The sequence below is a fragment of the Ostrinia furnacalis genome, unplaced genomic scaffold (assembly GCF_004193835.3).
Source record: "Ostrinia furnacalis isolate ACB-3 unplaced genomic scaffold, ASM419383v2 OfSCF5861, whole genome shotgun sequence".
NCBI lineage: Eukaryota > Metazoa > Arthropoda > Insecta > Lepidoptera > Crambidae > Ostrinia > Ostrinia furnacalis.
Window position 1 is genome coordinate 748968 of NW_021136100.1, and position 27438 is coordinate 776405.

Here is a 27438-nt window from a genome sequence, read left to right on the forward strand (position 1 = left end):
TTCAACAATAGTAAACACCTTGTTACATCACTTCAAGTCTTATTATTTGACATAGCAGACAGTGGTGGACAAAAACTGGGTTGGCCAATATTATGACGGCAGTATTTGCCCGCCAATCTCTAATCGGGTTTAACCTTGGTTTCTGTACCATATTATTTTTTATGTGATGTTATTAAAAATAACACGAAGTCACGATCTTCAAGATTTAAAATACATGTGAAATTCATTAACCCCTCAGTGCTTCTATTATTGGGATGTATTAGCGTCAATGACTCAAGATTATATTGATATAAGGTCCAACAAATGTCAGACGTCGCGTGTATATTCTGATGTCGAGCCGATTTAAAACAGGTTCGAGATTAGGGACGAGTAGTACTTTCGATAAGGAAAGATTTAGGGCTGATTTTTCAATAGTCAGATAACTTTTAACTGAAGAATAAGTTTGGCACATTGACGGTTTCAGTATGGAAAATATGTCAAAATGACAAGTTTATTCCTCAGTTAAAAGTTATCCGACGATTGAAAAATCAGCCCTTAGTTGAATTTAAATGAGTCAACAAATAGTTATTTAAAATATGTAAACCATTTTATTGGTATGTATATAAATAGTAGTTTACAATAACATATTATGTACAAATTACAAACTGCCAACAGAACGAAATGGAAATTCAATTTCAAGATTTCAAAAGGTATAGGTCGCTCAGCGAGAGTTGAGGCGATCAACACAAGAGTTCGTACTGTTGAAACTGTTGGCCACAGTTCCAGCTAACCATTTCCGGTCATGTCCTCTCGTTCTATCGCAAATTCACTATTTGATGAGAGGGAGAGAAAAAAACGGAAATGGGTAGCTGGAACTGTGGCCGATAGTAGATACAAATATTACGTCAGTGTGAGTACAGTGTTCACCTCAACTTTCGTTGCGCAACCTGCGACTAGGTATCTATGTATTGACTCGCCCTAAAATAGTCAACGCTTATATTATTTTATTGATATAAAAATCCAAAAATAATGCAAGACCCACAAGCAATTTCAAAAACATTTTGCTTAGGTTTCTTGAACTGGCTGTCTTTCGGTGTAACTTCATTCCATACCTAAATAAGCTTCTACTTACAGCACCTAATAGCTTAGATTCAACGTTTTAAAGCTTTCCATTATACCAATGATCACAAACTTACCGAAATCACATCCATATTTCATTAATTCGGACGAGTCCAATTAAAAAAAACGATCTTATTACAATGTCTTAAGTCTATTATAAGGATTAATATACACAATGTACGAGTACACGAAGAGAGTTACATGAATCATCCGATAACAGACTCAAATCCTGCAATTGCTTCACAGAGCGAAGTGGTTAGCGTACAAAAAAAAGCCGGAGTGAAGCGATTTTGGAATTGAATCTTACTTAGTCTAGGAAGGCAGGTCCTGATAAAAAGAACAACATTCTCAGACGTAAACGTTTCTTTTTAAGTACGAACCGCATATTACGTTTCGTAAAAAATATTTATGTTTTGCCGCGGACCTGAGGATACACGCAACTGGGAAAGATAATTTTATGTAAGTATGTCCAAAACCATTTTCAACTTAGAGAGCTTACACGACAAATTTAATTCCCTACAAATTTTATTTGTTTGTTAATATTAAATGCTTTATTAGTTTTTTTATTATATTAAAGTAAGAGTTTACATTAGTCAGGCACTTATAAATTGATGAAGATTAAGTCTTAGGTTCAATAAACGTTTAAAAAAATCAAGTAGCTAATGGCGCCATCACTTAATTTTTAAGTTTTACTATACAATTTACAAAATCCTAAAATCTAAAGTAACATCCACTAGCTTTTGCCCGCGTAATATTTAGTTTGACACAGAATTACCGTCCAACTTGACACATATCGTTGTAATTTGACGAATTACTTCATTTTCTTATAAACAATGATACTGTAAAGTTCATCGAAATCCGTTCATTATTTTTAGTTAGAGAGTATCATCCATCTTTCCACTCTCACATTTACACTAGTAATGGGATAGGATAAGCATAATATTTTTCATAATTTTATCAAAGACTTTCGATTACTTCGAGGATATTCAATCAAGGGATACACTGCACTTCATTCCTACTCGTAAATAAATACCTAAAGATTTATATAACATTATTGATGTAAAATAACGACTTAAGAAATATACCTAAGTATTTCGTCGTTGGGGGCTAGACTTATTGCTTGGCACATTGCATGCGGAAGTGTTTTATACATTTTTCTCTTTTGTGAATCCTGCAATAGAGTACGCCATTGATGATTTTTCTGTAAAAAAGAAATAATCAAAGTTACGATATTACGCAAAATAAAGAATGTGTGCAAGAGAGACAGAAAGCGTTTGACAGTCTGACTACGCACTACGTCACAGATAAATGAACAAATAATTGCTTATGTTGATTGTCTCAACTCTCGCTGCGCGACCTATAACCAAGCACTATAATAGGTCTAGCGCTTAACTCGGTCAGTGCTTAAGGTGTGGGAGCGGCACGGGAGGGGTGTCACATGGTAACCTAGTACTGCTATAGTTACTATGTAGACCTATAGTAATAGATTGCCATATTAAGACGTGCTAGAGCATACAATCTAAGTCTTTCTGACATTTGATGTCTCAAATACAGCCTCCAGTGCCGTACCTATCTACAGGGTGTTTGGTAAATGGGTATATGAGCCGACACTAGCCCATGTTAACATGGGCATATAAATGGTATGGTGAAGTCAGAAAATTGATATCTTAAATTTAATTATTTTAATTTTCATACAAATCGGATTTTATAAAATTTATTTTGTATGAAAATTAAAAAAAATTAAATGATGATATCAATTTTCTGACTTCACCATACCATTTATATGCCNGTGAAGTCAGAAAATTGATATCTTAAATTTAATTATTTTAATTTTCATACAAATCGGATTTTATAAAATTTATTTTGTATGAAAATTAAAAAAAATTAAATGATGATATCAATTTTCTGACTTCACCATACCATTTATATGCCCATGTTAACATGGGCTAGTATCGGCTCATATACCCATTTACCTAACACCCTGTATGTATAGTAATAAAATATTACCTGATGGGCAGAAAAGTTTTCGCGTGGCAACCACGAGCCGGAAGACGTAGTGTGGGCAGGCCTCCCACTAGGTGGACCGACGATCTGGTGAAGGTCGCGGGAGGTGCCTGGACGCGGGCGGCGCAGGACCGGTCTTCGTGGAAAACCTTGGGGGAGGCCTTTGTCCAGCAGTGGACGTCTTTCGGCTGAAACTGTCTGCGGGTGTCTATGGGCGACGGTAATCACTTACCATCAGTACCTCTAGTAGGAAAAACTTTCGAGTTCGTTTCGTTGCGTATTCAAAGTGTCATCGAAAAATTTTGTATGAAAAATTAAACAGGCCCCCTATATTATAGCCGCCCTAGGGTGCGCTGTTTAATTTTTCATACAAAATTTTTCGATGACACTTTGAATACGCAACGAAACGAACTCGAAAGTTTTTCCTACTAGAGGTACAGGTGATCCGTCTGCTCGTTAGCTTCCTGTCACATAAACAAAAAACGAACGAACCTGTACTGCGTGCGGGTTGAGGCACACGGCGAGCGCGTGCCTGGCGCGCGTGAGCATGACGTTCATGCGGCCGGCGTCGGTGAGGAAGCCCACGCCGCTGGAGCGCGCCAGCGACACCACCACCACGTCGCGCTCCTGCCCCTGGAAGCTGTCCACCGTGTTCACCTCCACCTGCGCCTCCGACCTGCCATGGGAGAATAGGTTATTTGATACCACCAATTAATTGACGAACTAATAAAAAATAAAACAAACTGTCAAAACGAGACACGGGTAATACATGCTTTTGACGTCACTATTTTGCAAATCAAAAATTAATTACATAACTCTTTTTATCAATTACAAAGCAACCAAAAATTATAATTTACAGTTAATTTAAAATTAATTAGGTTTTTAAGACCAGAATGAAATGTGTTTTTTAAAAAGTTGTACTTTAAAATTCTTGGTGAATGGTTACTCAATGAGGGTTTTCGCGATTGAAAAATCCGCTAGATGGCGGGACGCGGACGTGGGGTCCGACCGCTGCGTGATTGGTGGATTTTGACATATCTATCAATGTCATGTCAAAAATAACCAATCACGCAGCATCTGGACCCCGCGTCCACGTATCGCCATCTGGTGGATCCTTCAATCGCGAAAACCCTCATTTTACAAAAAAAGATCTTAGTAATGCGGCTCCACACTACCGCGTAGTGCAAAAATATTCTCGTCGAAGAACCAACCTTGAACGCATCTTCGATTCATACGCGTAGAAATGGTTTTCCTGGAGCGAAATTTTAGGGTACATTTTAGCTACAGTTAGCGTGGACTCGTCTGCGGGACTATACTCACGGCTCGAGCAGCGCCCGCAGGCACTTCTTGATGAGCTCCTTCTGCGCGTTGTAGGGCGTGATGACGGCCAGGCTCAGCCCGCGCGCGCGCAGCCCCGCGCCCAAAGAGGAAGGATCAGGCTACATTTCAGCTACAGCTACGGTCAGGCTGGTACCCAACTAGTGTGCGGGACTGTACTATAAAATGTATATTGCGTGCCAATGCCGCGACACTCCCCACGCCTCCGTCTCGTTTCCACCCTGTATACTCACGGCTCCAGCAGCGCCCGCAGGCACTTCTTGATGAGCTCCTTCTGCGCGTTGTAGGGCGTGATGACGGCCAGGCTCAGCCCGCGCGCGCGCAGCCCCGCGCCCAGCGCCGCCACCAGCCGCGACACGCCCCACGCCTCCGTCTCGTTCGCGCCCGATGCGTCTGCGGAATTGCTGTCTCTTTTACACCGTACCAAAACAAAAAAGCTGTTGTTCCGTGTATCAACACGTTTTCACCCTACGCCGGTTAGACGTCAACTAAGCGTATGGTATGTCATTTGATATTATAATAACAGAATCTCCACTTAAGTGGCAGTAAGAACAGCGTAGCAATGATGATCGTTGGGACAGAAAAGTTCTCGACCGCAGAAGGAAAACGTAGTTTAGGCCGGTCTCCCACTCAATGGAATCTTTCGAAGGTCACGGGAAACACTTGGAAGCGGGCAGTTTAGAACCGGTCATCGTTGTGGAAATCCGTGGGAAATATCTTAGTCCAACAGCGGACGGCATTAAAATTTGGTTGAAACGACAAATCTTGTCAACCTGATTTTTTTATTACTGTTATGTAGTGTACATAAAATGTATTTATTATTAACTAGCTTTCCGCCCGCGGCTTCGCCCGGGTGGAATTTTGTCTGTCACAGAAAAACAATATCGCGCGCGAATTTGCTCACCGTTTAGACCTACCCTGGACTACGACAAACATTTTAAAACCAAAATCAGTTCAATCGGCCCAGTCGTTCTGGAGTTTTAATCAGACTAACGGATATCAATTCATTTTTATTTATATAGATAGATAGATATTCAGATTTCAGACTCACGTTGTCCCTTATCCCCGCTGGAGATCCCAACTATACAGTACGGCGGCAGCGGCAGCGGCGGGCGCGCGCGCGGCGCCGACGTCACGCGGCCGGCGTAGAAGGCGCGGTTGGGGTAGTCGGCGATGTCGGCGTGCATGCGGTACTGCTCGCTCAGCAGCGTCACGGCCGCCTCGCCGTCGCCGACGCCCGCCGCCCAGGCCTCCGCGCACGACGCGAGCCGCGAGAACAGGCTCTCGCCGAGGCCGTGCTTTTTCGCGCGCTAAAAATAACATTTGGTTCGGTTCCAACAAATTATAATGATTATGTCATTTCAAAAAAATACAGGATTTTAAAAGTTAAAACAATGAGGGTTTTCGCGAATGAAAAATCCGCCAGATGGCAATACATAGACGCGAGGTCCAAATGCTGCATCATTGGTTATTTTTGACATGACATTGACAGATATGTCAAAATCCACCAATCACGCAGCAGTCAGACCCCACATCCACGTCCCGATGCGAGCCGCGAGAATAGGCTCTCGCCGAAGCCGTGCTTTTTTGCGCGCTGAAAAATGACATTTGGTTCGGTTCCAACAAATTATAATGACATAATGAGGGTTTTCGCGAATGAAAAATCCGCCAGATGGCAATACGTAGACGCGAGGTCCAAATGCTGCATGATTGGTTATTTTTGACATGACATTGACAGATATGTCAAAATCCACCAATCACGCAGCAGTCAGACCCCACATCCACGTCCCGACGCGAGCCGCGAGAACAGGCTCTCGCCGAGGCCGTGCTTTTTCGCGCGCTGAAAAATTACATTTGGTTCAGTTCCAATAAATGAGGGCAATCGTTTTTATACTTAACAGTTGGCACCCCTGGCGATTGACAGGACCTTACTCTACAGTAGCGCCATCTTGATGAGTGCAAATGCGATAGTCCTCCTACCACTTTAGCGCTCACAAGTTTGTGCCACTGTCTTCGCTACTAGCAAGTGACAGGACCTTACTCTACAGTGGCGCTAACTGGTGAGCGCTAAAACGATAGCCCTCATTATAATGACATAATGAGGGTTGTTGCGAATGTAAAATCCGCCAGATGGCAATACGTAGACGCGAGGTCCAAATGCTGCATGACTGGTTATTTTTGACATGACATTGACAGATATGTCAAAATCCACCAATCACGCAGCAGTCAGACCCCACATCCACGTCCCGCCATCTAGCGGATCTTTCATTCGCGAAAACCCTCATTGTTTTAACCTTTAAAATCCTGTTTTTTTTTTCAAATCTCACGTCGTTGGCGAAATCGTGGTTATTAAAACCTGAGTCACTGCCATTTTAAAAAATAATTGACGTACTTTTTGAATAATTGACGGGCAAATAGATTTTAGGTCAGATAGTTTGACTTGCTCTTTAAAAGCGCCTCTCAGGGGGGCTGCCCTCTTCTGCTCCCCTCACCTGGATACGCCCATGTGCCAGGTGTAAACGGTAATTATTATCTGTATGGCGCAAGTAAGCTATGCAGGAAATTGATAGACCCCGTATTCACAAACATTACTATGAGGTCTCCCAGTGCGCGTGGACGCACAGGGTGACACACGAACCAATCACAGAGCTCCATTCAACGCTGTGCGTTCGATTTACTGAGTCACTCAAGCAAGCATCGTTTGTGAATACGGGCGTGAGACGTTAAACACCATCTCAGTTTTTTCTCCTTCCCCCACTCGTGCGTCTCCCGTGCGCGCCATTATGCATTTTCTATGAATTCTATCTAAAATCTGGAGCTAAAGCCTGGTCCGTGAGCACGTAGAATTTTGTCCAATAACCCCAAGCTACCCATCCTTATCGCTCGCGCGTAATTATGTTGCTGCGGGCGCCCGTCGCACAGTCGCGACAGCAATATAATTACGCGCGAGCGATAAGGATGGGTAGCTTGGGGTCATTGGACCAAATTCCACGTGCTCACGGACCAGGCTTTAAAATATAGTGCGGTTACCTGCGAGCAGATGTATCCGGGTAATTGCTGCGGGTCGCCGATGAGCGTGAGACGTGTGACGTCAAGCGTGAGCGGGATGAGCGTCTCGGGCTCAATGGCCTGGCCCGCCTCGTCCACTATGCACAGCGCGATACGCCGCTTTAGGCTGGAAAACAATTACGAAGTTAAAGCAAGGTTTTTTTATTTCTCACATCAGTGCTTTTCTTTAACAAAAAATTCAAAAGATACCTTAGATCAGTGGTTCTTAACCTTTAAGTCACGAGGGACCATTTTACCAAATTTCTATCTTGTCAGGGACCACTTTTTTTTTTCAAAGAGGAGGTCGATTTCTCGCCCGCTGTGCGCCGTTTGCGTTGTGTTGACTTGACTCCATCACGTGACGTCACGTCACTTGTTTATTACGATGTCTTCGTGGACCACTAGGAATGCCTCTAGGGACCACCAGTGGTCCGCGGACCACCGGTTAAGAACCACTGCCTTAGATAAAGACGTTAGAGATCTCATGACGTCATTGGTCATGTTAGAACGACACGCAGAGTCCCAGAAGAACGACGTCTCGCCAAGACCCGATTGATTTTGATAATATGTGGTGTCCTTATTTTCTTGTGCCTGAGTGAGATACAGGCCAAGAACTTTCTCGTTGTGAATAAAAAGAAAAAGAAAAGAAAGTGCGCTGGCCAGAAGTGTGCACTAGATAAGTCTATTGACTTCCTATGTTATTCTGAATGTAGGTTGAATGACAATTTAATATCTCCCTGGGACAAACTCGCCCTTCACAGGTTGGGTGTTTCTGGCTACATAGGAGTAACAGCAGTGGAAATGAGAGGTGAGAGTATTTCTTTGTCGTACTGTAAGTGCCTTTTCACACGTTCCGGTTGCCGGCTATCCGGCGCCGGGTACCCGGTGGTGAAGTGTATGGGCATGGTACGTAGCTTTCACATGTTCCGGCGTAATTAATCCGGCATGCCCATACATTTGACGCCGGGTAGCCGGCGCCGGTTAGCCGGCAACCGGGACGTGTGAAAAGGGCCTAAGGCTAAGTCCGCACTACGGTTTTTTCCCGCAAGCGGTAAACCTTCAAATCGCGAGACCTCCCAAAACGTATACGCGGGACAAAGGCGCAGTGCGGACGCTTGCATTAGTTTTACTTGGTTGTCCCGGGAAAAGTGTAACTGCCATTGTCAGCTAAAGTGTGCCATCAGGGTTATGAGATTATTACTATCTCATGTCCCCACCGCTGCAACTCCTGTGTAGCCAGGATCTACCGAGCTACGAGCTTGACCGTCAATAAAAACCCAACCAGTAAAGGTCAAGTTGTACCAGGCCTGTTCATCTCCGCGAGTTTATATCGAAAACAAAACACGCACGATGGCCCACCTACAGGATACTATTCGACAAGGCCTCACATACGAGCGAACATTGACTCACGCACGCGTATTCTTGTGTATGATTGAAGAAAATAAAGAAAATGGTGTACTAAATACTGTGCAGTATTTAACTGCCTAAATAATAATAAAAACACAGAATGTACTTTTTTAAGTTGCCTCAAGACACTAAAAGGTAAATAAGTAGTTAATATTATTCATGCTAAATCATGTATTTCCTCCGCCATTTTCCGCAGTTTGGCACCTCACGTCACATCATTTTACCAAAGTCAGCCCTATAGCTTCGGCGCAGTGCCGATCACTGACGTTTGTCAACAAAATGGTGCTTGACTCTTGAGACAGGCTAAATTACACCATATTGTTAATGACATTGAGCATACATTTTTTTAAAATACCTTCGCGAAGTAAAACTTCTGTACGTAGTACTTATTATTATTATTCTGTGGTTGTACTGACCCGCGCATCTTGTGGCTGAGCGCGCTGGCGAGCGTGGTGACGACGATGTCGGCGCGCTCGATGTAACGCCGCTCGACCGCCGCCAGTTGGTCTGGACGGAGCTCCTCGCCGCCGCCACCGCCGCCGCTGCGCAGCTGGTGAATATGATACGTTTATTATAGTTGTTGCAATTCACGAAGGCGAGTGAGCTTTGCATGTGCACGTACTATCGCCAACAGTGTTAACTGCCCATTGAAAGTCATGTCATCTCGTTCTATCGCAAAGAATCGGCATTTGATTAGATTGAGAGCAAAAACAGATGTGGATAGTTAACAGTGTGGGCGTGTGTACACACACAAGTAAAGCTCACTCGCCTTCGTAAGTTGCAAGTACTATACCTACTAGCTTTTATTCCCCCGGTTGCTCACGAGGAAATTGCCTCCGGAGGCAAATTTATTTCTTCCGTGTAACATTTAGATACGCATTATTTTAACTAATAAAATATAAGAAAATTACTAAAGCCCGGTCTGTGAGCACGTAGAATTTTGTCCAATGATCTCAAGCTACCCATCCTTATCGCTCGCGCGCGGTAATTATATTGCTGTCGCGACTGTGCGACGGGCGCCCGCAGTGAGTGTGCGAGCGCGACAGCAATAATGTTCCCAGTCTCCTCCAGAGGCAAATTAAATTTAAACAATCAAAAATAATGTATAAGGTAAAATAACTACAAGATGCTCAGTTCAACACCAATTAATATTTTCAATGTCAATTTTATTCACAGAGACACTCGTGAGTGAGAGGGTTAGCAATATCGGTAGACCGCAAACCACGGGAAATGCAAAATGGTGAAGTTCGGAAATACAGGATGTGGTTTTGTAAAACAACGCCCATCTCAGGGGTAGTAGTCGGTAGTACACATAGAAGTAATTAAAAGAAAAATATAAATACAATTTTAACTATTACTTTATTAGTAAAAAAACCTTGTTCAAACGTCTCCTAAAACATTCGAGACGGCGCTCGTTACCGCCCGCACCACCTCCGCTACATCACCTAGCACATGCGGCCTCTGCCACGGGAGGGCGCCCGCGTAATAATACCATTTTCCTGATTTCATGGATTTTTCCATGAAAATTTAAGGTATTTTTTATGGCATCAGTGTTGTGTACCACCCCGGAGATGGGCGTTGTTTTACAAAACCACACCCTGTGTGTTACATTGTTACACTGCAATGTTGGAAACTTTGTTTAAACGATACCGTCTAATTAGATGCAGATTTAGAATAAGTTGCCTCATCCTATAAATCTCTAATTATTTATGACAGAGAAACCGGTGGCGACGTAACTATTCTAAAATGAGCGTTTACTTACTAGTGCGATCCGTTTCGCAATTTCGTTGATGCGGCCCTCGCAGTAGGCGATGCGGCTGGGGTCGCTCTTGGCCGCCGCGTCCTGCACCGCCGCTTTCCACATGTTTATTTTTGCTTCTAGGCGGGATATCTCGAATTTGATCTGAAAATTAACGTCATAAAGCTTCAGATTAGAGAATCACTGCACTGCGCTGCTAAACTTGAACTTAAAAAAAGGCAGATTTATTTCGATTACGTTGCTGCATAAGTATAATAGGACCACCGTCAGGTTAATGTGGGGCGTGTAACTAGGTCCATTTGCCAAGCATTGGTAGGTAAGTTCGAAAGGGTTGCGCCCCTGGCGATGTTGATGAGTACAGTAGATCTAGAATGTGCACAGCGATAAGCCATTTTATCGATTTTACGCGATAAGTATGGACTTATCGATGATTTTCGATAAATGTATGGACATTTATAGTGTTTATAGTCGTCTAAAATCTTCGATAAGATTTTATCACTACTGCAAGCTAATGTAAACACCGTGGTATCTCATGTAGTTGTAATAGGTGCTACTTAAACTTTGCAACAGAAATTAGTCTGAATCTGATGTGGTATTAACTGTAGGTATGGATTAGCATAAATCTTAATTAAGTTCCGTACCTCCTGGTTGAGCCCGTGGCGGTGCTGCGGCTCCTTGGCCAGGCGCGCGGCCTCGCGCTGCGCCAGCACCTGCGAGCTGACGTCACGCGCGCGCGGGTGCATCGCCTCCGCGCGCCCCACACGCACCATGCCGAACCTATCGTCTGTAGGAAAAAAATACTAGTATTCATCCAATTTTATTTATTTTACCAATGGTCCGTGACCCTCACTCGGCATGGGGTACACTGAAAACCAGCGCCGTGGCCTTCGTCACCGTGGGCCACGGCATATGCTAAGTGGGGTCCCGTTGCAGTGGGCATCTTGTTGGTGAGTGGGTGGCACTGCTCAGTTACTCTTGTTTTTACTTTTTTTTCTTGTTCCATTATTATGTGCCACTGGCATGTCTATGTAATTGCCTGTATTTGTGTGACGTCCATTGTAATAAATGCATCTTTCTTTCTTTCAATTTGAACTCTATGCTGTGAATATACAGTTAAAAATTTTTTCTCCTAAGCCAGCTACTGCGAGCTGACGTCACACGCGCGCTGGTGCATCATCTCTGTCCGCCCCACGCGCACCATGCCGAACCTATCGTCTGTAGGTAAAAAATACTAGTATTCATCCAATTTGAACTCTATGCTGTGAAGATACAGCGAAAGATATTTTTCTCCTAAACCAGCTACTGCGAGCTGACGTCACGCGCGCGCGGGTGCATCGCCTCCGCGCGCCCCACGCGCACCATGCCGAACCTGTCGTCTGTAGGAAAAAAATACTAGTATTCATCCAATTTCAACTCTATGCTGTGAAGATACAGTTAAAAATATTTTTCTCCTAAACCAGCTACTGCGAGCTGACGTCACACGCGCGCTGGTGCATCATCTCTGTCCGCCCCACGCGCACCATGCCGAACCTATCGTCTGTAGGTAAAAAATACTAGTATTCATCCAAATTGAACTCTATGCTGTGAAGATACAGCTAAAAATATCTTTCTCCTAAATCAGCTACTGCGAGCTGACGTCACGCGCGCGCGGGTGCATCGCCTCCGCGCGCCCCACGCGCACCATGCCGAACCTGTCGTCTGTAGGAAAAAAATACTAGTATTCTTCCAATTTTATTTATTTTACCAATGGTCCGTGACCCTCACTCGGCATGGGGCACACTGAAAACCAGCGCCGTGGTCTTCGTCACCGTGGGCCACGGCATATGCTGAGTGGGGTCCCGTTGCAGTGGGCATCTTGTTGGTGAGTGGGTGGCACTGCTCAGTTACTCTTGTTTTTACTTTTTTTTCTTGTTCCATTATTATGTGCCACTGGCATGTCTATGTAATTGCCTGTATTTGTGTGACGTCCATTGTAATAAATGCATCTTTCTTTCTTTCAATTTGAACTCTATGCTGTGAAGATACAGTTAAAAATATTTTTCTCCTAAATCAGCTACTGCGAGCTGACATAGTGCGCGCGCGGGTGCATCGCCTCCGCGCGGCCCACGCGCACCATGCCGAACCTATCGTCTGTAGGTAAAAAATACCATAAGTACTACATCATTTAATCCAATTTGAACTCTATGCTGTGAAGATATAGTTAAAATAGGCTTCGAAGCCAGCTACTGCAAGCTGACGTCACGCGCGAGCGGGTGACCGCCCCACGCGAACCAGGCCGAAACTTCATTTAACCCAATTTGAACTTTACGCTGTGAAGATGTGGTTGAAAATCAATGAAAATAGTTTTCTCCTAAGCCCAAAGCTAATTTTCTGTGAGCTCTGAGTCAGTCGCGTGCGGGTGCACGCCGCAACGTGACGTCACGCATTTTGATTGGTGTTAAATATCAGGATGCGTGACGTTGTGGGAAAAGCCCTTGTTTTAATGCAATACTGCCAAGACTTCAGTTTTTATTTCTCTCGTATCGTTTTCTATTGCATTATACAATGCTATTTACTTAATCGCAAAAAAATTGAAAGACTAAATGTAACGTGTATGTGTCTTGCGCTGCTTCTTCTCAGCACTGGCCCATTTATTGTCCTGAAGCAGTGGTAGGGTTAATACTGGGACGTGTAAAAGTGCTTTTTTAAAGCCTACTTAAAGAAATAAATGAGTTTTACTGAGTTTTTTTACTAAAAAAATGGAACGGAAAGCTGTTTATAAATAATTTCTGTAGTGCAAACTTACCATTCGGCAATGTTTGCCTTATGTTGAGCAACCTAATAACTAGTTCGTCGACGGCGGCGTTGCTCGTGGCGCAAATTAAAATCTTGCCTCGGTTCTGTTGCTTGCTCCGGTGTTCGTCATAAAAGTACGACATCACTATAGAACATATCACGCTGGATTTTCCTGTATGCAAAGAAAGATAAAATACATTATGACCATTCAACTTATTAACGATATTATTAACATATGAGTGATATATGAGTTATATGAGATAAAGTAAAATCAAGGCCTCTTTCTAGTACATATAAACAAACATTTAATTAAGGAGATTGGACGGAGATGTCTCATGTCTCCAACAGTTTATCCACAGAGTCAGGTGTTAGTATTGGCTCCGTGCACGATTACAGCGCCAACTAGCGTCCACAACTTTGTGGGCTCTGTCACATTGACATTTAGGTCGTATATTTGTGAAAAAATATCGAAATGAAAAAATAACAAATATTTTCAACTAATAAATTGTTGTGATACCACGATTTGGGTGGAAAAAAGGTTTTGAAATCATTTTGGTCATTCAAATCAAATGAGGTAAGTCCAAAAAGTGTGTTTAATTTTAATTGTGTCAGGGTTTGTTTACTTCATTTATAGTTGTAGTTTTACAGTAAAACAAAAAGAAAAAGCTACTTTAACGGTTTCATTATATAACAGTCAATATATTTAAATGTTTCTGTATCGCTAGTAATAAATTAAATATCGTTTTCAGATCGAAATGAGTATCGTTTTGAAGACCGGGTTTGTGAGAGTTACAATATCAAATTCCAACCACAAACCGTATTTAAAGGAAAGTTGTTGGTATTGGCTGGACAAGTCCGAGATGTAGAAGAATTAAGAACAAAACAAGGGCAGAGTTCAATAATTCACGCTCTCATCATAAGGCAAACATCTGTGCACAACAACTACTGTGACTCATTTTTGTACTACCACGTTGTATAGTTTAGTTATTTCCAAATTGTAAACGGCTATTAAAACAGCCCTATCGAAATACAGTCCACTCTTTTATTTAAGTTCCCAGTAGGACCCTTTTCATGCGATTAATTAATGATATTAAAATGTATTATGTAGAATCGCTTTGCCATTGACAGATACATCTGATGACAGAGCTAACATTATTTCTACTTTTGACCACCATGAGCGCTGCGATAGATTATGTCCCCCCCACCTAGTACTTCGCACCCAGCGAATAGCCTGTAGATTTCTGCTAACACTTCAAGTTGAAGACTTCAACTCTATAGATCCGAACTAAATCTTAATTTTATAGTGATAAGGTTCGATTACGATTGATTGGAATACGATAAAAGTTTATCGTGGCTTGCATCCTTGGCCTACAGGTTAAGTGCAAGTCACCCAGTAGTAAAAGTAACAGACCTGTCCCAGGCGGCCCTTGCACCATCTGTATGCAGGGCCGGTCGCCCATGGCCGCCGACACTGACGATTCCACCGCCGCGTATTGACTCGGGTTTAGAGTTATCGTCCACTGCAAAGCAAAACACAAATAATAATAATAAGATATTAAGGTCATCTAGTGATAAAAATTCCACTTAAGTAGTAATCTGCGTTATTAGGAATATTTATGCTTCTGTCTCTAACTGCATAGATAATAATGTAACTCGGATGAGCATGTATAAAATTGTTCTGGATCAGAGTTTCTGGCTCCGATTATAAAGCACTACATAATAAAGCAAGATGCATATAATCAATTAATAGGAAGTACCTATATCGTTTCTTTTTTTTTACCGGTTTTCATCAATTAAAATAAAACGTAATATAACATGAAAAATATTGTTTTATAAGTTTAAGAAAGATATAAAAAATAAAAGTTTTGAAAACCTAACCTCCATGATAATAAAAGTAATGAAGGATGCATATTTACCGGATTTGTAATATTCACGCCAGGATGGTGTCTCCTCATAAAGTGGCGCGGCTCCGGCCGCAAGATGGCCTCGCTGAGCGGCGAGCCTGCCATATACGCCATCGATTCGAACAGCGACAGCTCTTTATTGATGTAAGCCAACCTAATCGCTGTCATAGGTTCACCTTGTTTCAACAACTGCATTTTCTCACTGTATGTGGCTTGCAGAGTTATGTTATAAAAGGAATTTCTGTTACCTGAAATAATTACAATGTATGCTAATGCTCTACTCTGCATGTTTTAAAATATAGTTTTTTAACCTATTAGCCGCCAATCCATTTCAAAAGTGGTTCTAATCCCGAGCGCCAAGCTATGGCGACAGAAACAGTAAGAGAAAATAAAGAAAGCATTTGTCTGAAATGTTGTGATTAGACATTGTCTTCTAAAGAAGTCGTGGCGTGGATGGCACGGAGACGTTTGTCTGCTATAGAAAAAGATGGCGCTGAAAAGGTTAAAAAATCATGAATATTGCACTTACTTTGTGGTGATGGAAGACATCTGATATGGTGTACGAAGAAAAACCTTTGATGCCTCACACTCTCTGGTCCGAATGTAACAAGTAATATTTCGCCAACCCTGGGCATATTCCTTGTCTCGGAAGTAGGCATTGAAACTGAAACAAACATTAGGATTAAGATATACATAGCTAAATACATACTAAAGCCTCTGACATTTTCGATGTTATTATTATTAATTATAATGATAATTAAATAATTTTTTTAAAGTTCAAACATCAAATCAATTCATGCATGTGATACAAATATAATGTTTACTGTCCCATACCATCAACACTGATATTAAAAGTATCAAAAATTCTCTCTTGAGTGGGTGCAGGTGGTAACGACGCAATGACCATTCTTATACCAACATCTTGATTACGCAGTTTCATATAAGCTATTGTTAAACATTCCCAAATTTCCATTAGTAGTAAATCTCCAATTAACCTAGAATTTAGATTAAGATTAACTGTGAATCCATAAACATGAAACAATATTAAGTAAATATTGATGTGTTCAATAGCTTGTAAAACATAGCTTGGGCATTATAATAATTATTATTTACGTACTGCACATATTGGTTGTGGTTGCTAAATGACTGGAAGACAGCTAAAGGTGGATTACTATGCCCCAGTATTGGTGGTGGGTCATTATTGTTTATTTGCTCCTCTAACCAGTGAGGATTCCATCGCAAGATTTTCATCAGAGTAGTTCTTTCTAGAGAAAGACAGGGCATTTGTCTGGTGACCCCTAAATTCGTTTGGGCTAAACTAGTTTTCTTCATCTTATTTCCATCCTCAATTGTGAAATAATGCACTTCTGGTGGTGCTTCCGAAAAACGGACCGTCCGTTTCTTTTTCTTTTCAATTAAATCTTGTGCCTTTGAATTAACATTTTCTATTGATGGTTTCAAGGTCTTTAATGATGTTTTTGAATCTGATTTACTACTTTTTGTAATGCCATTGCATTTGGGATCTTTTGGACAGTGTATAGTTTTGTTGTTGGAATGTTTACTTTCCTTTTTGTTAGACTTTTCTTGTAATTTGGTGCTGTGTTCAACATCATCTATTTGCTCTGTAGAGTTATTTTTCTGGACTTCTTTTGGGGACACACTTTGTTTTTTGATTTTGTCTTTTTTAGATTTTTCTTCTAATTTGGTTCTATGTTCAACATCATTAGTTTTATCCATAGATTTATTTTTATCTTCTGGGGATGCACTTCCTTTCTTTATTTTGTCTGTTTTTGTTTTTGGTGGACTTTCTTTTCTCTTTATTGGTTTCCTAATTAGTTCATCGGTTAAAAATGCTTGTCTGGTTGAAGATGTAACTTTTATATGAGACACTGACTTCGTAGATTTATCTTCTTGATGGGAAGAAACTGGCTCAGGTTCTTCTTTACCTTTCTGAGCAATTTCCTTTAATTTTCTTTTCCGTTCTTCTTTTTGTGAATTAGTTATATGGGATTTTGAAGTGTGTTTTGTTTTTTTATCATGCTTGGAAGATCTTTTTGATTTACCTGAAAGTAGCAAGGTATGTATAACATTAGTAAGTAAACAACACCACACAATTCAAAATTTGGCAATTCTGACTTTTGAATATAGGTAATATACTTGCAAGTGTATGAAAACTTACAATTTGATTGCTACTGGGCTATCTTACTAAATTATTAAAATTTATTCTATGTTTTTAACAATCATTAGATCTTTAAGACAAAAAAAAACCTGAAATCAAAAATACTTACTTTCTGGTTTAGCAGTTGCTTTGCTTTCATTCTCACTGGTTTTAGTGGATTGTTTTGTTTCTATGTTTTGAATTGTTTTTGTAGAGAGACTTGCTTTTGTACTAAGACCTATTTTTCTTTTCACTTGGTGTAGAGGTTCAATCATTTGTGCTTTTTTCCCTCCAGGAGGTTCTAAAACCTTGGTAGTAGTAGTTGTAGTCACATGGAGTGCTTCTTTTGTACAATATCCATCAATTTCATCTTTACCAGAACTAGGTGGACTTCTAGAATGTGAAAGATTTCCCATAAGATCAACTTCATGTATTTGAGCTTTAGAACTATTTTGAGCAGTTTGATTGCTTTCATAAAGTATTTCAGCAACAGCTTCTGATAATTCATTATCAGCATCAGGTGGTTGAGGTGGTATAGATATAGCTTCATCTAAATATTCGTTTTCATTGTTTAAATAGGCACTACAGTCAAGACCATCATCCATTTGGCTGTAAGAGCTATCTTCTGGTTTATTGTCCATTTTCTCTGGGATTTTCATAAATGGTTTACCTGGAGAGCTCTGTGACAATCTCAAGTACCAATGTTCTGATTCACTGTCACTGTCACTATCAATTTCAATAGCTTCATCATATCCTGAATATTCTTGTTTTACATTGAAAGCTTCAAATTCTAAATACTCATTATCAGTTTTTATTTCATTTTTGATTTGTATATTTTCTTTTTGAGGAAATTCATTGGGTTGATCACAGTTTGGAGTTTTTGGATTAAAGTTAGTTTCAATAAAATCCCTGCGAGAATCCCCATTGCCTATTGCCAATTTCAGTCCTTTATGATTTAAATTGGTTTCATTTTTGTTATGCATACATGTTTCTTTATGGGGCTCTTCAGATACTGGCTCTAATTTTGGTTTTTTTCTTAGTACTGTTTCAGGCTGTTTAAAGTTATTTTCTGTGTCGCTGTCGGAAATTTGAATTATTTCATCACCATCTAGCATATTAATAGGTTCATTTTTTATTTTATTGTTTTCTATTATTCTTGGCAAAGAATTAGATTCTAAAAATTTCCGTTTTAAAAATGGTTTGCTTTCAAATAAATCATTTTTAGTTGTTTCAGTGCCCTCCAAACTGGCGATTTTTTCTTCAATGATGTCTAACTCATCATCTTGAAAAGTTATCCTGTCTATTACAGACATTGGTTCTTTGACAACTTTGAAAACAAATTTTTCATTATCCTGAATTTTACCAAGTGGTACGTCTATAGCCCATCCGATTCCAATTACATCAGATTCCTTTATTGCGTATGGTATGTTTGCCGGAATTCTTTTTGTACCAACATATATTCCATTGGAACTCTGAAAACATTTTGTAGTATTGTTTACTGTACATAACCAAGTTACCAAGCATGCTTACATATTTACTACTTATTATAATCATATTAAAAAGAATGCATGTGTACAGATTAGTACTTACATTTAAATCTGTTATAAGTATTTGGTTTCTTTGAAACTTTATCAAACAATGTGTCCTAGATACAACTAAACTGGACAATGTTATGGTATTGTTAAATCCTCGGCCTAAAGACACTTCTTCTCCTTCCGAAAAGGAATAAGTTTCACTGCCGAAAGTTTGACGGCATAACTTCCACTTCGTCATTTTTACTAACTGAAAAGCTACCACCCAATACAACTTTTATATGTCTTTTAATTGTAACATATTATTAATTTCAACAGAAATTGCACGAAAAGGCGGTTAGTATTATCCGCATTTTAAGAAAAATTTGACAAGTTTGTATTGAGTATTGTGACAGTTCGCGTCTAAAATGACAGCTCTAAGTTTTTTTTTAACTGGAAAGAATATTCCCTGGTCAGAACATTATATTTAAACTGCCTACTTGTTAGTTTATTTTTAATGTTTTTTTTTAAATCTAAACAGTTATTTTATTGAATTTGTTTGTGTTTAATTTTATATCTTATCCCAAAAAGGGAGATATTATTTTGGAAATTTTTGACAATAGTGAGACCCTATGTTTGAGTATTTGGGGCATAGAGTTATTAATTTGGGGCAATAAAATGGAGAGAATTTAAACCACAGTATAAACAATACTACTTACTTATAACGCGCTGTAAACATTTTTATTTCAGTTTTGGAGTTCACTCATAACGGCGTCGAATATGTATTATTTTAAACCGATTTAAAAAGAACTTAATGAGGCTTAGCACTTTAGCAGCCCTTCTTCCATTTCAACGCCCACTTGTCGCCACAGTATAGTAAGGTGGTGCAAGGGCTAGTCCAAGTGGCTAAGGCGGTGGCGCTAACTAATCCAACTATAGGCGGAAATAGGAAACGGTAGCCCCAGTAGGTTTATAGCCCTCATATCAGGCCGCGGCCGCGGCGGCCGTTTGATGTAGTAAGTTAGTGCATACCTTATATACCTACTTAGTGGTTCGTCGTAACAAACTAGGTAGGTACTATGCCACATATCAGGGCTGCGGGTTCGACTTTCGTATTTGTATTGTTCTGAGTGTTTTCTATCTATGTATGTACATTGTACATTTTTACAAAAAGTACGAATTATATTAAGTACTGTCCTATGTATTTATATCAGTTATCTGGTACTCACAGTTTTGCTTAGTTTGGTATATGTATAACTAGATGGCACAGTGAAAAATGTCTAAGGTAAGGATATTAACCTATTATTATATATTCCTATGAATGATTTTGTTATACCTACCTACTTTCAGATTTTACTCGGACTGACTGAGAACCTAAGACTAACTGATTCAAAACTGTAATTCTGCACTGACTGAAAGTGCTGGGTTGAATCGAGGATCCTACTGCACGCCTCCCCACGGCCGATACTCAGGCGTATCATATTAATCGGTCTAGGAATAATCCTATCAAACCGCTCTTACTTACCTTCACCTCATGTGTACCATATTCCTGATATGGTACACATGAGGTGAAGGTCAGGATCTGATAATTTAACCGCCTCTGTGGTCTAGTGGTAAGACCGTCTGCTTCAGACGCAGAGGCCCCGGGTTCGATTCCCAGTGGGGGCAGATTTTTCTGTTCGGTTTGGTTGATGGCTTGGTGGCAGGGCTTGTTCTAAGTCCGCCTGGCTAGCTACCACCATCTTACCTAAGTCTGTCGCCCATAACAACAATGTTAACAGCATTGTTGTGTTCCGATGCGGTTAGAGGTAAGATAGCCAGTTCCTCCGTGGTTGAGGATTCCAGGTGAAGCTCGCTTCCACCTTCTGCCTGATCATCACTTATACCATCAGGTGAAATACAGGCCAAGAGCTTCGTTGTGGATAAAAAAAAATGAGATCCTGGGGAATCGAAGGAAACCCTCAAGTTTTATAGGTTACCTACATAATAACTTTTTCATATTTTTTTCTCTAGTTATTTAATGAGGACTATGCTTTTAGCGCTCACCAGTTGGCGCCACTATGGAGTTCCACTGTCTTTTTTGCTAGTGGCGAACAAAGTGGCGCTGATTACGTAGTTACAGGGGGACTATTGCATTTGCACAATGTAAATCGCCACTGGTTCCAACTGTAAAGTAGGTACATGTATTAAATTAAAAATGATAGCTTTAATTTATCGGTCTTAAAATAAACATATTTATTACAAAACCTTACAGCTATTATTTATTCGCGGAAAATACATGCGAGAATGAATGGGTTTATTCATAGTTAGTAGTTGTTATAGGTTTTATGTATTCTATCTTCTACCTTTCGGGATGAAAAATTAAGTACATTACAATCGAAAAGGCAATACCTAGTTAGGTAAGTTTATGCGGATTACAGATTGCAAGAGCTTTTAAGTTGGTTTAGTACAAATCAGCGTGTTTATGTGTCTAAATAGGGCGTGCATTTAATTAAAATTTAATAATGTGTTAAGAGACTTAGCTGCGGGATTCAGCAGGCCACGTCATGCAGTAAGTAGAAGCTTAGCGCAAAGCTTTCCAGCGCGAAAGTGTTTTCTTCGGCAGGTAGGTAAGAGTGATTACAAAATCTGTTTTCTTAATTACTTATCAAACAAAACTTTTACAGCTTTGTATTTTCATACAGTACTATAATTTATGAAGGATGTAAAGAGTGTCAATTTATTCGGTTCTTACATGGCATTATTCGTAGGTATGTTTCCTTTGTTCTCTGACCGAAACATCATGATATCGCAGAAAAATATTTAAGTTTTATGACGGTGTAGTTAAGACAATCTTTCCCTTGACTTGTCTTTAAATTAAGTCTAGAAAGAAACTTTAACTGTTTCCAAGTCTGGAAACTTCGTAAGAGAATGAAAATTTGCATTTCAACCAATCAACAACTTCGCTCGCCTTGTGCAGCAGCTATCGTTAAAATTTTAAACGGGCTTATCAAAAGCATTGACAACACGAAGAAAGAAGTGTTGTTGTTTAAGGCGGCCAACTTTATAATAAGTCAATGCGGGACACCCACCCCTATCCACAAAAAGACTTAGGATTTGTTGGACTTGTTAATGATGTACTTAAATTAGAAACAAACAACACTACTACCAAATTAACATTTATTTTTAAAATCATATTTTTCACATGAGTGGCATTTTTTAATAGGTCGTTTGTTAGGAGCGTTTGTTCCTGGCAAACAGAGTAGGTACTGGACGATGGCTAGGCAAAAGTCATTTGTATTTTCATGTGAAACACTTTTATGCGAGCAAAACGATGGGAAACGAGGAATGCAGGACATACGGGACGCCTCGGACGATTTGCGGGACTATTTTATTAAATATTGCAATGCGGAATTGCAAGTGTCATTACGGGACGGTCCCGCAGAATGCGGGACGGTTGGCCGCCTTATTGTTGTTGCGTTGCGCAGAGAAAGCTCTGTGCGGCGAGCGCGGGGAGGGCGGCGAGTGCGACCGGGCGCAAATAGCGGCAGGGCTTTTTGCTCGGGCGGGCAGTCCGCGCCCGCGCGCTCCACCGCCCGACGCTCGCCTCCTCGCTCTAAAGAGCTCCGCCGCGCTCCATCATCTTCGATCGCGCGCGATCTCCACCAACTCACTCACACCATCCCAAAGACCTCCGCCAAAGAATTGTTCAATCGCGACGACTCCTCATAAAACTTACTAACAGTTCCCATAACTTGGTGCGCCCTAACTACCTGTGAACTGATCAAACCTGGACCACCCAGGTGTGCTGGTGAACGTCCTCCGCCTCCACGTGGCTCTGGAATCGATAGCCCCACCTCTTCGTCTCATCCTTCTCAAGGTCACTAGGGGAGGTAAACAAAGACCGCTTTCATTCATAATTTAGATCAAAGCGTTAATGTAAATAGCCGTTATTAAAATAAGCTTCAAGAGAAAACGAATCGTGTAGTGTTATTTTTGAAGTAGGCTAAAAGCTCACTTGTGTACGAGTATGAAAAACTTCACGAAAAGTGCTTAAAACAATTTGAAAACGTTTTTGTTTCTTCGCTTGCTTGAGCTTGTAGTTATTTCCCCAAAAACTTCGATTACCTATAAGTTATTTACACAATGTAAAGTTACGAGTCGATTGTGAAGTGCATGACAAGCAGTGACCCATTTTCGCGATTTCGACATTCCGCATCTTACACATCGTTTGGCAATATGTAGGTGAGAAAATTTGCTTTCACGAATTCTCTGAAGTTTATTTTAAGAAAATGTATCAGCTGTCTTTGCTATTGTTTTTATACATCGTTTTTACAAATGTAAACCGCAAATGTTTAAAAACATATATTAATTAAGACCTATTTAATATTATTGAAGGGAGGAAAAGGATGGACCTGTCCTTACTGCGGTATTGTAGAGTTGCAGCCCAGTCCTTAAGGGATGGATTCATAAAACTCATTAGATGATTAATTTACAACTTAAGAATATTTTTGGTTTTTAAGCTACAAACACTGAAATGTCTTCAATTGAAATATCAGCGTCTAAGGAACGGGAGTTCAAAATGCATCAGTCCTTTTGAAGTCATTAAGTTACCAATGTTAAGCAGGATACTTAGACACGATGCCATTGTGTAGGCACTCGGAAGCATTTGTCCGAAGTAGCAGCCATTTGCCGACGCGTTCGATCAACAAATACGGTAGAACAAATACCTTCGGCTCCACCACCACCCTTTGTTTGCTGGACAGTTGCGTGCACGAAATTACACGTAATTCACGTACGATTACGTACGGTTGTAATAAATGCATTAAACCATTACAGAAAATACATTACAAACAGTCTCATTGTTGTTACCATAAACATGAATAATGACGTTCAAATGTTTTTGTATTCTCTATAAAGGTAAATAAGCTTAAATCAAATTATACAAATGCTTATACATATAAGCTATGTGACAAACTATATTCTCTCTGTTTATTTATATGAAAATTCGTAAATTAGTAATCTAAGAACATTAATGAAAAAAGCTCGACGTGCAAGCGATTGCATTCCTTTTTAATATAACTATTCAATTTTTTTTATACTTACTCATAATAAAAAGAACTACTTATTTTCCTTAGTTTAAACATTGCAATAGCTGACGCCTTGTTTATCAGCCAAAACTACCTATCAGTATCAGGCTAAGATAAAAATGTAATTCTTATGTAAGTAGATATATTATTTTTTGTGCATGTTAATTTTTTCTCTGCTTGACCCGTGGTTGACTGGTGGAGAACGCCAACCGGCATTTAAGTCCACCACAGTACTCTACTTTTGTGCAAAAAGTTTAACTAAATAAATAAAAAGGCTAAGCTTATCAAGTTTCATGATTGTACGTAGGTCAACAGGAAGAACCCTGTAGGTTTTGATTAGATCAGTTCAAGGACAACGAATTGACTTTATAAAGGCTGCATTTTCCTTTTCAGTTGCAGAAGCCTAGACAGTAAACAGAACATCATTCTACAAAAATCTGTGGTCAGTGTGCAATTTCAGCGACCTCGATAGTTTTTTTTCCATGAAATCTCATTAATTCAATATAAGTTATGTAGGGAGCGACTAAGCTTAGGCGCAGACCACCGATTTTTAGTCGGCCGATAGCTGGGCCCGATTTTTATTTGTATGAAAATCAAATAGGTGTAATGAGCGCACGTTACCTATACATGTCCATACTGATTAAAAGCCCGATCCAACTAAAAGACGGCAGTCTGCGCCTAGGCTAGGTTTGATTTCACCTAGATATTCAGAGAAAACTTTACGATAAATAAATTGCCATTTTCCTGGAAAACAAATAGGTTGGAAACATTATGCTATCGTCGAACATTCAAGAATGAACATTGACGAAGGGTTTCCCACAGAATTGACGAAATTACCGAATAGCCGTAAAATCTGTCAAGCGTAAAGAACATTGTAATTAATTAAAGCCTTCGGCCATGAATTATGTATGAGGGTAAGACTATTATTGGTTGGAATATACCATATTTATGTATATTTATGACAAAATATTCTATAAAACAAAAGTTTTATTAGCACAGAAATACACATTGATGTTGAAATAAGCTTCGTGAATAATTGATGCGGCTTATTGATGCTTACTATCTTTTGGTATCTTTAGGTTAATCTGCTCATTAATTGTCACTTTCAATTCTGATTTAGGGGTAAACAGAAAAGTATGTAGTACTAAATTTGCTCTTTATACTTTATAGTTAGTTGTACTATGTACTTCATGAGTTATTTACAGCCTGCAATTTCGTATGCGTGGAAATTGTTTTTCAGTTGGAAAACTTAATTGGGTCATAATATGACTACGTCTATAAAATTAATATTACTTATATAGGCTTACGAGTGGCAAGTAAAAAATAAAAATGTTAGATTTTTCATCAAAGTTAACCAAGGAGTATCAAAAGGGTGTCTCCGTTAATTGGATCATTTTTCTTTTGAGCGTGACAGGAGCAATTTGCAAACCCAAAAGATTAATCAAATGAAACCTAATTGCACAAAAGCTAACGTTGCTGCAGTATCAAAAATAACGTATGTAAAAAAGTAGATAGTAAAGTAATTGTCAATTAAAACCTCAACAAGCATCATTTTACGTAGGGTCTGTAGTAACTTACTACACTTACGCAAGTAAAAATAAAGCTAAATTGATAAGTTGCTGTTCCAAAGTATCATCTTGCTATCAAATGTAGAGCCTCTTCCTTGTCCCAAACCTCGCAAGTAACGTTACCTATAATTGGTGTGCAACTCCGAGGTATCGTGGGTACAACCCACTCAGATATTGATCCAACGTCTTACGACACCATAGCCGTACCTGTCTGTCTATTATTGATTAGGTTCATTACTACTACACCCCACTACATTACAAGTAGTATAGCTTCTAATTGTTTTAAAATCGACAAACGCTTAAAGTATGCAACGTACATTTAGGTCGAGTTTTTGTAAAGTAGAACTCTACATTTAACATAGTTCAAAGCTTATTGAATTAAAACTTTTATCCTCAAAATAGAATTTTCCTCAACCTCAACGGGCGTCGGCAATGTTTAACAATTTCAACGTACCTACACAATTATGTTTGGAACAAAGTTAGATTGTGCCTCAAAGTTGATGAACACCTCCGGGAACATCCCAGTTGCAGATGTTTCCAAACTTATCCATAGCAAACTATTATACAATACCTATCCGGTATTAAACAATACCTATTTATTGTAACCATCGGCATAACAGAGAGAAATTTAGATTTTTACTAGTAGCAGCATCGGATAAAATTTAGATTGGGGTCATTCCAATCAACTGTATGTACTCGTAACTGTATGTAGGTATTTATCTTTATCTAAAAGCTCAAGAAGTAATGTACGTACTTACCTTTTACAATTAAAATGTATAATTAAATTACTACACACCGTACGTAGGATATTTTGGGTAGCTTAATAGACCTTTAAAAATCCCTTATTACGTACTGCTACAGTGAAATATCTTAATTATTCAAGTACAACATTTGAAGCGGGTGACTAACTTTCCAAACGTAGCCATTATACAAAACTATCCAAATCTACAAATTCAGTAAGGGTTCGGTAGCCGAATAGTTCAAAGTAACGAAGTTTCATCAGAGTGTAAAATCTGATTAATTCCAAGTAGGTACGAGAAGGAGTTTTCCTATGAGATAAATGGCGGCGCTTAGGCGGGTTCATTCGAGATCGGAGGCTCTGTTGGCAACTGTCCAACGAGCCAGCCCTGACCGAATTTCGACGAGTTTACTTTAGACGTTTGGAAGGGGTGGAAAAATATTATCTCAGTTTTAGAATAACTTTAGTTGTTTTTCAGATGCTAAATTTATCGGCCCACTTGCGAAATAATCTTTACCTTTGCAGACATTGCCTAAACATAGGGTTGTAAAATTAGATAAATATTAAGCCTTTAATTTTTTCTTTGTCTAATACGTATCTGTATGTTTTAACTATTAGGCAATAATAAGAGGAACAAATTAGAAGCGGACTAGACTTAAAACCTCTGATTACTCGTAGTTTTTCTAAGCATTGTGTTACGGTTGCAGAAGTTTTTAAACTGTCAAGTAGATTTTTTGTGTTACCTTTCAATATCATTGTTAACGATAGATAAGTAATGTCTTTTGATTTGAACAAAGGTTACTTACTTAGCTTTTTATTCAAAAACAATAGTAACTAATTATCTAATGGCTTTCGTAAAAGTTTTCCCGTGAGAAATGTTAGTAATTTACTAAATTAAAAACAACCCTTTCCAGATATGATAGTATTCATACTGATTATTATAACTCTTCCAATTTTAGAAATTGTTCTCACAGATACAGAAGTTTCCATATTTATACGAATGTTTGTGCAAGCAGTATCAAGCATTTTTGTTTTGGTAATGAAATAATTTATTCATTAT

General features: G+C 39.6%; 2 protein-coding genes across 3 annotated transcripts in view; one reads left to right on the forward strand and one right to left on the reverse strand.

Moving 5' to 3' along the window:
- Positions 1–564: 564 nt before the first annotated feature.
- Setx (probable helicase senataxin) lies at positions 565–19399 on the reverse strand. Of its 2 annotated transcripts, XM_028316763.1 has the most exons (17): positions 19082–19399; positions 17622–18963; positions 16451–17396; positions 16168–16328; positions 15863–15997; positions 15346–15581; positions 14841–14949; positions 13440–13601; positions 11296–11438; positions 10658–10798; positions 9312–9445; positions 7471–7615; positions 5492–5750; positions 4712–4833; positions 4423–4460; positions 3595–3778; positions 565–2299 (listed from the first exon to the last, which is right to left on the reverse strand). In XM_028316763.1, the coding sequence occupies exons 1-17, from the start codon at positions 19262–19264 to the stop codon at positions 2171–2173; spliced, it is 4569 nt and encodes a 1522-aa protein (XP_028172564.1). In that variant the 5' UTR covers positions 19265–19399; the 3' UTR covers positions 565–2170. The 2 variants fall into 2 exon arrangements, with proteins under 2 accessions (XP_028172564.1, XP_028172563.1); XM_028316762.1 differs by lacking the exon at positions 4423–4460 and having other exon boundaries at positions 4674–4833.
- Positions 19400–22536: 3137 nt separating this feature from the next.
- LOC114361618 (potassium voltage-gated channel protein Shab-like) overlaps positions 22537–27438 on the forward strand; it is a 43731-nt gene continuing 38829 nt past the window's right edge. The window contains exon 1 of the mRNA XM_028316719.1: positions 22537–22874. The gene's annotated coding sequence lies outside the window, so the exon portion shown is untranslated. The remainder of the gene's footprint in view (positions 22875–27438) is intronic.